This window comes from Oreochromis niloticus, linkage group LG19 (assembly GCF_001858045.2).
Source record: "Oreochromis niloticus isolate F11D_XX linkage group LG19, O_niloticus_UMD_NMBU, whole genome shotgun sequence".
Lineage (NCBI taxonomy): Eukaryota > Metazoa > Chordata > Actinopteri > Cichliformes > Cichlidae > Oreochromis > Oreochromis niloticus.
Window position 1 is genome coordinate 17,540,076 of NC_031983.2, and position 14,020 is coordinate 17,554,095.

Below are 14,020 nucleotides of genomic sequence, written 5' to 3' on the forward strand. Positions count from 1 at the left end.
TGACTAATCAGGACGCCTGATGCCGCGACCCTGTGATTTGGGGATAGTTATGGTGGGTGTATATCACTGTTTTCTGATTTGCTATTGACCAATCAATAAAGCTGATGAGTCAAGTGCTGGCTTTGTTTTAAACTTCAATCCACCAACATAATCGTATTTTTTTATGACATTTGTTTGTTTTTTAAATTTAAGTCAATCTGAAATCCTTAGATTAAGATTCATAACAACTATAAGAATTAAATCCAAATTTCTGTCATTCAGATAAAGGTCAATTTTATGTGACAGCTCACCTGTTTTAAATGAAGTAAAAAATATTTGCTAACTGATCCTGTCCAACTATTTACTATAAATAATAAATGTGCTGCCTGTGCTACATGTCTAAATGTGTGCAAGTGTCTCACCTGCTGTCTGACGCTGCAGACAGACATGCAAAAATGTTTAAGCAAGGACTTCTAGAAACAGCTTGAAGCAACTAACTTGAGCTTCTGTACATGTTTTGTCAAACCCCCAGATTACTGTTCTTACTTAAAAGTAAAAGAATTACTTAAAGCTGTAACAAGACTTCCCTAGGTGAACCTGTGGAAGGATCATTAGCAGTTGCCTCCAGCTGCTTGTGTCTGGAGATGACAGAGGGCCTCGCCCCAGTCCCGTTCCACGGCATGCGACTGCCCTCATGGACATCCCACTGTAAACTGTAGGTTTTTACAACCCTGTTTACTTTTTTCATTTTAAATATCAAAATCATCTGACTTGATTTCAAAAAACTGTTTAAAAGCTCAATAAAAGTATGAAGTTGGTTCAATTAGCAATTAATTGTGGTGCTTAAAAAGCTTCCGTGGGACATGGTGACAGGATTATGATTTTTTGGGGGGGGATATTCGAGCAGCCCCAGTAAGGCAAACACAGAGAGCAGGGGTTGTGCTAAAATATTAAGAGTAAGCAACCCTTTTTCTCCACCAACTTATTGCTGTTCAGTGCGACTTGAAAAAGATGAAATCTTTGTGCAGGCTACAACACAAAACGCAAGAGAGACATGTGAACTATCTAGCTACCCAACTGCCATTGTGCTAGTATTCAGAATTATCCAGTGTTAGCTATGTGGATGTTAAACTGCACTTGTTTCCTTATTCTTGTCTCGTTTAGGAGTACGTTTTGCAAATCATCCCAGGCTATAAACACAATGATGTAGAGCATTGGTCTTTAAACTAATAGCCTGCACTGAAGGAAAAAATTAAATAAATGCGCTTAAGATAAACATCCACGTAGTAAAGCAATGAACAAATTCTCTGTGAGGTTCAAGGCTTAATAACAGAAATGGAAAAAAAAAAACTGCCATGGGTTACGTTAAGAGATATGATCTGTGACTGACCTGTTCTTACTACAAATGGTATGCAAATGTTTAAAATATGCATTGTTAGTATGCAAATGTAGTCTGTGAAAGATATGAATAGGCAAATAGACAGTAACAGCAGTGATGTTAGTCCCTACATGTTCAAACCTTGTCCTTCACGAGAGAACACAGGCAGAAGACATTTACGGGGCTAGTGAGCGGATTTTAATGCATGTTTCTTAAAAGTTAAGCAGAACACATTATGTGTATGATTTAACACAAGATATCAAATTGAAGGTGGCAAATTCATCATCATCCATGACCAGCTCTGAGTGTCATTCATACATTTCATACATATATACACATGTATATAACCATCAATACACCCGTTCACCAACATTGTTGGACCTCAAACCTGCAAACTTCCAAGACTGCTCACACAATGCATGTATAAGTCTATAGAGACTGTAAGCCACCTTCGAGTCCTGCATGCCGTTATGCGTGCTCCTTGGCATTCAAGTGGGTCGACATGAGGCGCACAACCTCCTGTCCTCTTGACCTGAGCTTAAAAATATAATATGCACTGTAAACTAGAGCTGCAACAAGTTGGAAATTCTGGGCCAGAACTAATGATTGAAATAATTTAGAGAGTAGTGGAAACCGATTTGTTTTTGTCATTTTCCATTGTACCTTTTGCATCAGGTAAGCAAAGCTCTGCTTATTAATCATAAAGTTTTCAACCGATTTTTAATGAGCTCAAATTCTGTTTGTAACTAATAAACCTGGATCCCAGATACAAGGACTGCAAAACAGAAAACTATAAATGGAGTCTAACCAATAGCAGTAACAAGGCAAATATCAGCAGACAATAAACCAGTACATTCCTATTGGTTGCTACTTTAAACAGATTTAAGTGATCTGTCTGGGCGGGAATTTCAATAAAAGAAACATTTTGCAACCACCCAACTTGTCTTAAAAGTTAAGAGTACGAGAACGAGATCAAGACAGAACAGAAACTGAAAGTTTCTTTGTAAACACACATCCCAGCTGCAGACAAGGTTTTCAGTCAACAATAATGACACATATGTTACATAAGACTAAACTATTAATGGGTCAGTCCAGGTTGAACATGTATCATTAGTAGTCCTGCACTTCATGCGGAAAGAGATAACAGTTTCAAAGTGCTGGTTTCTCTGTGTATGTACAGTGGGCTGACCTGCTTGGAAGGTAATAAATAACTGAGGGTGTTTCCCTGTTGCAGATAGTCACAGAGATAAGAGCACATAAATGAACAGGCAGACATATCGATGAACAAACAAACAAAGGACAACTGGCCTTGACTTCTTCGCAGAAGAATTTATATTTTTTTTATTATATTCCATGATAAATAAATCTCTCGTAGTGCACTGATATTTCAAAAGAAAGAAAACATCCCGAGTGCAACCACTTAATTCAAAACAGACAGCATGGCAGATTAGTTGTTGTACAAATAACCAATGCTCTTATGAGGCTAAAGGCTGCACTTCTGCTGAAACACAAACACACACACACACACGCGAACACTTGACCACTTTAGCCAGGGGAATCTGACCACTTTCTGAGGCTCCTAGCAATTTGTAGGTCACAGAGCTCTCTGTGACCGCTGGTGTAGAGTGTAAGTCACTGCCACTTGCAGGTCAGTCTAGCATTGAGCCACACACAAGCACCTACAACGCACACACGCGCTATGCATCACAGAGCTTTCTACCTCTGCACCTCAACACCTACAGATTCCTTAGATTTAAAACCAGTTTAAAATATTTTTGAAATGCCTGGCAAAAGCTCACAGGAAGCTTTAGGATACAGCAAGTGCTTCAAATATTGATACTGTCTGCATGTCCCTGCACACTGCAGGCTTACAGGCATCCTCTATACATGTGCGTCCTTACACAGGAGTTTTGACTGGAAGGAAAGGGGTAAGGACTTGGTCTTACGTCTGGGGATGGGAGGTTCACGATGCAGATGCCCCCCAAGAGGCCTTCAATGAATTTTTTATGTGTGGTGTGTATGTGTATGGGGTTTTTTTGTGTGTGGGCTGCAAGAAGGGGCGGCTTGTGTGTGCACCTGGCCTACTGCATTATTAAAGCTCCGAAGCTTGCACATAGAAAAAGGAAGAGAAGTTTAAGGTGAGGAGCCACTAGCGGTTGGTGGAGTGAAGGGAGAGACGAAAAAATGGCTTTGACTGGAACAAAAACGGGAACATGCCCAGTATTACAGTGGAGGGAACAGCGGGTGGTACAGGAGATCAGAGAAGCAGTCAAGTAGCAGTGTGTGATATTATATTCATCAGGGGAGGTTAAAAAAAACGGAAGCAACCCTTTTTCTGCCAATTGTTAAGGTTGTGTGGCCTCCACATAGCTTGACTCGTACGCTTCTTGGTTGGTATTCTCTCTCCCGCTTTAAGAAAAATTTTCTTCCTTCTTCCACTTCACGTGCCCTTTGACCTCCCTGCCCACTACGCTCTTATACATTTAAAGATAGGACATCGGCGCGTGCATAAACTCACTTCCACAGAGAGAGAAATCTCCCTGATGTACACGGTCGGCACACCTGACATCCTGCCTGAGGCTCCCGACAAAACCCCCTCTTTAAACATGGATGAGCCTGCCCACCATATCTCCCTCTCTTCTGTCTCCTTCTTTCTCTTCTGTCTCTCTCAACTCTGACGCAAAGCTGAGAGCAGCTGCTTCAGTCTGTCTCAATAATTCAACACTGAAGTGAGGGATGAAGAGACTGAGGAGCAGCAGTGGATGGGGAAGTGAGAGTTGGGAGGCAGATGGAGAAAAGACGGTGTAAAAGAGGAAAAGAATAAAGCAGATGGCTTCACAAATGACAGAATAGGAGGTGTGGGGTAACGTGGCGCCTGCTGATCTTCATGCAAACATTCACGCGAGTCTCACAATTTGGTCACACTTCAGCTCAGACCGGTCCGGCAAGTCAGAGCTGATGTGTCCAACTCATCCGCTGTAAGGACGAATCGATAAGCATTGACCTGTGTGAAAGCTCTTCCCTCTTCCTTTTTCTTCAGCAGGATATTTAACCGTAGTGAAACCGACCCCACTGTGGACCATTTGCAAAGCACAACACTCCCAAACTGGCAAATCTAACCAAAGTTTAACGAATCTTAATAAATCGCCGAATGCGCTTTGCTAGCTGTGACTTTTAGGAAAGGAAGTTCACTGCAGAGAAGGGTGTCTTCTATTTCGGAACCAGTGCACAGGGGGTTTCACAAATCTTTTTGAGACTAACGTGAAAGCTCCGAAGCTCGCAGGAGTGTTGCTAAACGTGCGGCACGTATCTTCAGAGCGAACAACAAGGCACCGAGGCAGAGGCACACAGACAAAGGGATTGGAGGGCTACAGCTAACGCCATCTAAGTTTCCCAACAAAACAAAAGCCAAACACTATAAAAGGCCCATGTGGAACTCCTACGGTTAAAAAAAAAAAGCGGCGGCATTTTAGTGAGCACTTTGTCCTCGCCGGTGCTTCGCACAACTCGGGATGACTGCAGAAAATCTGCACGGGCCACAAAAGTTAAAGAGGAGGCGCAGCTCCCCTTTACGCGGAGACCGCAAGCGGCTGTTCGCTGGCCGAACACGGGCATCGCTACAATGTAACCAGTCTGGGTTTTTGGAACAATTCTCGAGCACGTTCCGCTGCTAGTTTGTAACAAAGCACTAAACAGCTGTATTCTATTTATACCTGCTGCTTCAGCGAGGCGACACAAAGCATGCTAGCTACAATGCACGGCGTCGCTCCAAATGCATTGTTCCTCACACTGTGGGGCGAGGGGCAAAGAGATGGACGTGGGATCCCCATCAATGCTCCAGAGTGCACGTTCAGACATTATCGCTGGAAGCACGTGCAGAAAACACTCCCTGCAGGTAAAAGTGGAGCAACTTTAGTTGCTCAAACTGCCGCTTGTCTCTCTTTTTCCTTTTTTTGCACTTGAGAGAAAACAAGAAAGACAAGAGTGAAACTGGCAGTGCAGCTAGCCACTTGGGCTAACTTAGCAGCCATGCCTGTAGTTGGGAGGATGCATGAGAAGAAAGGTAGAGGCATGAGTACAAACAAAGTGGCAAACACGAAGAATAAAGTAGCACAGCTTTCACTTGAAGTAGCCGGTATATTTTAGAAAAGAGCTCCGGTAACATGCGTGACTCTGCTGAAGTGACTGAACTGCTCCACATCAGTTAGCAAGTTGAGCCACCTTAGCACACTTCTTTGCTGGATTTCAGTTGTGACAGTGCAATATTGTACTTACTTTTCTCTTGCTTGGCTATCGGAGGGGACAACAGCTCCTTTTCCTTTGCCGTACATCTTGGAGGCTGTTCTGATACTTTATTTTATCCCACTCGACACCTGTCAAAGAAAGCTACCAGGAAAACCTACTATCTCCATAGCTACCTAGTTAGTGTTGTCTCCCTATCTCTCCCTTGCGCTCTCTTTGCTCCGGTTTCCTTTTTTTTCTACATCCCCAACATTGCCCACAAATCAGGCAGGGTTTCAGCCGGGGGGAACTTGAAACAGTCCGCTGGTGGAGCGTTTTTTTTTTTTTCAATCGCTGTTCCTGGATTCAGCTCACGCCCCCCCTGTTGCGAGACGGTGGGGGCTTCTTAAAGGCACAGTGACTCAGTTTTTGTCGACTTCGCTGAAGTTCAAGTTCTTTTTGATGGCCTTCAAATTCAGGCCTTACATTACATATGAGTTCATATACAGCACAAGATTATTCAGATTGAATGCTTTTGGTATTTTGAAGCATTTTCTAAGCAATTATATGTCAATATGTATCCTGCTAAAGATTTAGGGCTTCATTTTGCCACAGCACATGGGGGCTTGATAGTCCCAAATACCCACCCTTGTTGGCCTGTGTACCTCTAAATTACCCCTGTGGCCAGTCATAGCACCAGTTATGCAGTGATACCGTATAGGGCAACCAGACACCCCAGTCCTGCGCGCACAGAAAAAGATGTCTGTTATTACCTTTGACTGCTGACCCTTCCGACAGTTGGCGTAAACCACTCATCGATGCTATCACCCTGACATATAAGTGCAAATCAGAGGCCTTAAGTGTTTTTATTTTATTTTATTTCATTTTATTTTATTTTATTTTATTTTATTTTTTCATGCAATACTTCTCTATTGCCTCCCAAACTAGTGTTCTCTGACCTCAACGGCCCTTAAAGGAGGAGTAGTAGGAACACAAGTAATTGAAGAAAACTCTTATTCTGCTATAATTTAATCTTTTTAATTTTGTTTTGTTGTGCAATCAGTACGGTCAGCTGCTTAAAGCACATAATTCACTCTTTGTGTGTCTAAAGTGTCCCGAGGTATAAAATATTATCAATTTTATGTGTTCTGGAAGATAAAGAAGTAGTTTTAGGTTCACAAGCAAACAAATACACCCACTGTATATACAGATGATAAAATTATCCTAATCTGTTTAGTCTTTTTCCAGTTTTGTCTTTCTTTATTCACAAACCTTATCATAAGGCCATTTCAATTTTGTTTGAGATTAAAAAAGTTTCTTATATATTTAGAGAATATTCGGGGCAACACGTGTTGTCTCAATTTCAAAGGAGTCTTACTATTTCACTAATGTAATGTTTTTTTACACACTGTAAAATGTGATCATCTCTATGATCTTGTATCACAATGCTTATAGTTTATACAGCAAAAATAAAATAATTAAAAAGTGATCATCTTATGAAGACACAGGGATAAGGGCATTAAGGAATTATCACTGTTCACTAGCCCAAAGTTTTATGCTTGTAGACACACAAGCTTCGTTTCAATTTAATATAATATTAATAATAATAATAATAATTGATTATCCAGGTACGGGGCTGGCGCTTGATATATAATGCGTTAGTTTGTGTCATGTCCCTTTAAGAGTGTGTAGAGGGCTGTTTCGGAGTTTGTGTGTGCACATGGGTCTGTGTGTATATATGTGTGTAAGGCAGGGACAGGCAGTGTGTTCTGTTTTCGTGCTACTAGCTGTGGGAAGGACACAGCTGACTGTCTGCGGGCGTGCACGCCTGCGCGCACGGCGCAGTGTGTATGCGCGGAGACAGGCGCACGAATTTCTGTGTGCGTGAGAGTTAGAGAGAGAGAGAGAAAAGGGTGGGAGAGAGAGAGAGAAATATTTCTGTATGTGTGGTAAGCCTTTTTTTTCTACATGAGCATGTACCTCATGATGAGCAGACATTATATGAAAGAACAGAGGAACAACAGATGAAAAACACGAGCGAGGAGCATCATTTTTACGGATGACCAAAACATTTTTCCTCGGTGAACTAGTGAATGTAACATAGCAACAAAGACACACTGAGTGATGCAACAGACATAAGAGTGTTGGGATTTTTCCAAGGGACATACAGTATACAGTGACAATAAGAATACATTTATTTGCAGCCTATTTAAACTCACTCAAATATGACTGGACACCTATGGACACTTAGCTGTGGACTGCTATTTGTTTTAGGCTTAATGGTTTCATATTTGCATGCAGTGTAATGTTTGCAATAAACCAGCTAAAGACTGTTTTCATGTGCAAACACGGGAAGGTCTTCAAAAAGTTTCCTTCTCCTGGTGTTGGGCAGATCATTCCAAATATCGACAATACTGATACCAATGCTGGTATTGGTATCAGATCGATACTAGTATGATGGGATCAATACTGCATTCAGCGTGTAGCCCACTGAATTGTGTTAAATAATTGTCACATCCAAATTTTATCTATGGCCTATTGCACCGTTAAACAACAGAACAACATTTACATTCCAGGTCTCCAAATAAGAAACAGTTTCAAAATACAAGAAAAGCTAAAAGGTGTGTTTTGTGGTGTTAACTAATTATTGTAGAACACGTAAATCACGGTGGTCATTAAAATGTGTCCCAAATTAAGCAAATTGATGACGATTCATCTCGTGAATCGTGGCACATTGCTTTCAACTACATAAGCTACCTTAACAGGTTAAAAATATCGGTACCGGTATCAGTATTGGTATTGGCAGTACTGGGATCAATACCAAAGTTTGTATGGCTCAGCACTACTACTTCGAAATGAGATGTTGTTTTCAGATTCATCCACTCTGGTAATGACTTTATAAAAGAAGGATGTCAAAGTGTGGACAGAGAGCCGAAAGAGGAAGAAGAATATGCATTTTCAAATTTAGCCAGCTGAGTGCGGACGAACTCTGAGAGAGAAGGGGAAAGTGAGAAAGTGATGGTGTAGGTATCTTTTAAGCTCTAGACCACAAACTCTATCACTGTCTCATCATAGCACCAATATTGATCCAAGAACCCAATGATCCCCGGGAACACTGGCTCTTCCTCTTTTGCAGAGAATAAACACAAGCAGCGTCACTGCGTATTGTGTCTGTCTCTCCGTTTCAAATGCAGATAAGGCTGTTGGGCTTTTGTCCTCGTGCTTTCCCTCTATATATGATAATTTTATTCAATATTGGATGACATGAAATAAGGGTGATTTGGAACCAAGCTGATGTTACATCTTGCAACAACAATGGTGCGCAATGTTTTACAGAAAATGGTAAATATAAATTGTCCAATCACATCGCAGCTCAAATTTCATAAAAATGGTTACTGTTACAGATCAACTGTATTTAACAACTTTACTTTTCTGGTTTGACTAGTTTTCTTCTGTTTGGCAGAGATTATGGGTTAATTTTTATGTTTTTGCATTTAGTCCACGCACCATACAACATATGTCAATCTTTATTCGGTGCAATTTTGGGTTTGCTGTCATCTGAACTACCATTATCCTCCCTTTCTTTCCACTCCATCCTTTCTCCATCACTTTCTTGCATCTCCCAACATGCTCTCCCTCTCTCTCTTTATCTTCCTCTCTGTCTTTCCTTCTCTTCCACATCATCCTGCTCTCCTCTGACCCACTTTAATGCCTTCTTGCCACTATCTCCCTCTGTTCTTCCCCATGCACCCACATCCTTCATCTCTATCTCTGTCTCTCTCGCGTTCTCCTCCCCCCTTCCTGTTCTTCCTCCATTTCACTTCTTCCTGTTCATGCTTCTCCACCCTCCTTCCTTTCCATCTCCTATTTCTGTTCCCTCTTCTGCTTCTTCTTCCCTCAGCGTCTTCCTCACCCCTCACCTTCTTCTGCCACTTCCTCTACTTTTCTCCCCCCCTCCTCCGATGCATCTGCATCCCTACATTCTTGTGCAGTCTCACTGAGCATTCTCACTTTCTTTTCTCTCTCCGTCTTTGTGCTTTTTGCCTTCTTGTTCTTCATCGTTCCCACTCTTTCCTCGTCTTTGTCTTCCTCCCCTTTTTCCTCCCCCTCTGCCCTTCTCCCTCATCTTTCCACCTTGTCCCCCACCCCTTCCCCACCACCACCAGCCCTCACCTCCCTCCTTTCTCCTTCTACCATGAGTCATATTGTGCTCTCTCTCTCTGCTCCCCTCACTACGCCACAGAGCCATTCAGGACAGACATTCATCAGCGGCCTGAGATGATAGATGCTGCTCACCACAGCTCCAGCAGCCAGTTAGCCTGGGGTGATGCCTTATGCATACAGATATCACCTGGCTAGCTGTAGTCTACTGCTTTGCCCAGGATCGAACACACACAAATGCTCTCAAGTTTACGCACGCACATACTGCGTTGCCTGGTGTCTAGGACTGGCTCTGTGTGAAATGGAAAAGTTTGGACCACGGAAGACTTCGCCGATTACTATATTCGCCCTTAACTTAAGTGTATACAAGTGTGCACGCAGTAGTGTTGGAATGGATTTTATCTGTGTGTATACGCGTGTGTGTTCTGGAGAGCGCTAGGTATGTAAACTCCAGGGGAGTTAGGTTAATTGGGTCTGAAAAAGAGGTGGGTGTGTCTCTCTCCTCTATGACAGGCTTATTTACATAGCAAAGCTGTAATTACCCTAACGAAGCCCCTATCCTATCAGGGAGATTGCACACACACACATACACACACGTGCAATCCCCAAACAGGTTTGAGCTCAATCATGCCAAACCTGTATTTTTCATCACTCCAGATCCCTCTCAGAAGCATTCCATTCACATGTTCATTTCTAATTGAATGGCATCCTTTGCGGTGCCAATCAGTCGGTTTGTTGGAATTTCTCTATCAGAGCTCATTGGCTTCTAAGAGAGATATGGGACTCCTTCCAACACTTAGCAATCACTTCCTTCCTCCCCCCTCCCCACCGTTTTCTTTTGTCAGAACAGGCTTTTTCTTTGTGAGTTAATGCAGGGAAAAAAAAGATTTTCTTGTGCGATATCAATTTAAGTCACGAATCCAACCCATTGTTGCAAATAACAAGAAGACGTAAGAACACCGTCGATATTTCAGGGACTCTATTATCTATTAAACTAGATGAAAGTAAGTTAAACCTTATGTTACCCATGTAGTGATGCACATTTAAGCAGTTTGTTGAACCTTTCAACAGATTTCTGTCATCAGTGTGTTATTTATGAATGAAATAGATGTACGTAGCATAAGACTGAGGTTTGAGATGATTTACAGAACAGAAAGCATGTTTTTATCTGTTTTTTGTTTTTTTACTTTAGTAAATTACTAGATAAGACTTGCAGGCCTCTGAAATTGGTCAAAAGATTCCAGAAAAAAAGCACTTTCTACTTGATCTCGCAACATGTCGACATAAATGACCCGTGACAAGCTAAAAAAGAGCGCCAGTAATCAAATAAGACCAAAAAAAGAGAGAGAAAGTTGTGTTGTGATGTTATTGAATTATGCTATCGCAGCTTTTCATCTACAGTTGACTTCTCCCTTCACAGACGTACAAAGATGTTGTCCTTTTTTAAAATGTGTCTCTCATTTAGATACTGTCACATAAATATAGGAAAAGGCAGTAAATAAATGAATGAATAAATAATGGAGAACGTGACAGACAGCCCTCCTCCTGCAGCTCCCCACTCTCTTCTCGGAGACCCTTCACAGACAAACGTACACATGCTTCCTCTGTGCTAAAAACAAGTCACTGCTGAGTTTTTGCTTCAAATAATTTTTTTGTACTGCTCACCTGCTGCAGGTTTAAAAGCAAAGAAAGAAAGAAAGATTAAAGTTGACCAAATCCCACAGGAGACAGAGGAGGCTAGTTAGACCACCTGAATTACTGAATTAGAATATACTGAAAGGTTTTTATTGATTTAAAAACAAATAAATATGACACAGGTTTAAAGGGGGTACGCTTAGTTAACAAAAAATTTCAAAGGTTTGTGGTCTTGTTTTCTTCGGTGACGTATGAATTGAATTTTTCTGCGACAAACTCCAAAATTAACTGGCACTGCCACAACATGAGCAGGCATGGATAAATGCAAATTCATTCACTCTGTGAAAGTTGAGCATTTTAAGTTGCGCAATAATGTTTTACCCCACCCAGAGTCGTATCACTTCACAATAAATAAAAGAGTTCAAGCTGAGGCTGAAAGGCTGCACAAATCCACCCAGCCACTCTCTTATACGCTCAATGTAGACATTTATAAGCTTTGTTCATTGGCTGTTTGGGGAAAGTAAACACTAAAAGACTTTAAATTGTGTAAAAATTACATGGAAAAAAAAATCACTGGAATTTCAATCCAAATAAGAGTTTTTAAACCGTGCTCGCAAAGGACTAAGTGCAATTACATTTTGTAACATGCATCCAGCATGCTAGATGGGGCTGTGCGAGTATTTTATGGTGGAATTTTTCCTTTAAAAATATCTGCACTAAAGCCAAAACCAGTACCTTTACCCAGCAGCCCCACTGCCTGCCTCGGTATCTGCCCTTCCCTCTCTCTGCACTTCCTATTCCAACAGGAATTTAATCTTTCAAACCATCGTTGTTTTTCCTCTCCCCTATTTTTACTGCTGCTGCTGCTGCTGCTGCTGCTTGGAAGACCACAGACTGCCTCTGTATGCTGATGCCCCCCGCCCCACTCCCCACCCCCACCCGTCCTGCTCCGAGCCTGTCTCTCTCTCTCTCTCTGTATCTCTATTTGTCTTACTCTCTCATGCTTTCCCCGTCTCTCTTTCTCCTCTGCTCCTTGTCCTCATCTCTCATCCTTCTCCTCCTCACTTGTTCCCTACTTCTTGTCTCCTTCAACCCCCCCGAAAAAAAGAAAAAAACACACACACACACACACATAAGTACACTTTTCCTTTTCTCTTTTCCGCCTGTCTGTCTCTCTGCTGTTTCATAGCTCTCCTGCTATACGTGCCACAGATTCAGATGGCAGTCAAATGGTAGATGGAGACAAACACGGAGACACATGCATGCAATTACATGCTCACACAGTCATACACACACACACACACACACACACGCAAATGGATATCCAGACTGGCAACTGCACGCATGGATGGAGACTCTCGCAGACATCTGTGTAAAGACACACAGACACACACGCACCTTCGCACACCAACGTGCAGACTTTTACAAGAACATACTGTAGTGTCATATAAATTCAAGTATTTCAGTCACCTCCCTCAGTCAGTTTAGTAGGAAGACTATTACTTGCGGAGCACAAAGCTATCAGAAAACAGAACGCAGGAAATATTAATGAGAACGGAGACTTTTGTGAGAGATTAAAAATGAAGAAATAGAGGAAGAACTTTGAATATGCAGCAGTGAAATGAAATCGCTATGAAAAGTAGGCTTTTTAGGTGTCGGGGTGCATATGGTGAAAGTATACGATACTATTTTTGCATTGACTGTTTTAATGTTTAGGTGAGAAGAAGATAAAGAAACTGGGAGGGCGGTGAGGGGTGGCAGAGAGGGAGAGACAGAGAAGAAGGAGGTCAGTCTAAGCTTATGAAACATTTTCTAACCTAACCCGGCCTATTTCTGACAGAGCAGGACTGTGGACTTACAGTTAGACACACAAGTTCCCATGGTTGACAGCAACATGCCTTCAGGGAGTGACATGTGAAAATATGCACACAGAGAAAAAGTCACACTGGAACCAGTAACATGCAAGTTGATAACCTTACACTTTATTCAGATGCAGGGGGCTTTTGACAAACTGTTCTCAGAGTTCTCAGAAAAACGGTGTTAGCTTTTATCTCTGAGACTGCACAATGCCTGCTATGCGACAGCAAAGGTTTAAGGGCAACATTTTGGGAAGTATGTTGCACTAGAAGACCAGTGCCAATTTATAATCCCTTATTTCTTGGGTCTAGATATAGAGCTAATGTCTGGAAGTATTTAGCTTAGCTTAGCATGGGAGAGCAGAAGGAAATACCAAGTCTAGGCTCTGCCCAAAGTTCAACAATCGACCCATTACCCTCAAATTATTTTGCACTGTTTGTGAATCATTTATGCAACCAGGCTTGAATGTGAGAACTTGAGGTTTCTTTTCACTGAGTGCACTTTAAACTACATGTGACTCAGATAAGCAGCAAAACTTAGATCAACGTGCCTGTAAACATTTACATTTACCACATTATTATGCACATGTTGCAAGCACTGGTCGGAGCCCCTCTGTCCTTAAAAAAACAATTTAATTTTTCTTGGTATATATTCAAAAGGGTAACGTTAATCTGAGATGTTGATCCATATTGACATGATGGCATCACACATCCCAAAGGTGCTCTTTTGGGTTGAGATCTGGTGATTTTAAGTACAGTGAACTCATTGTCATGTTCAAGAAACCAGTTT

The 14,020-nt window shown here is 41.8% G+C and overlaps 1 protein-coding gene across 1 annotated transcript in view; it reads right to left on the reverse strand.

Annotated features, from left to right (window-relative positions):
- The window catches only part of zgc:110158 (single-stranded DNA-binding protein 3), a 37,270-nt gene extending 31,365 nt beyond the window's left edge, over positions 1–5,905 (reverse strand). The window contains 1 exon segment of the mRNA XM_003442918.5: positions 5,633–5,905. Coding sequence (XP_003442966.2) covers positions 5,633–5,688 — 56 coding nt within the window. The 5' untranslated portion in view covers positions 5,689–5,905.
- Positions 5,906–14,020: the final 8,115 nt, after the last annotated feature.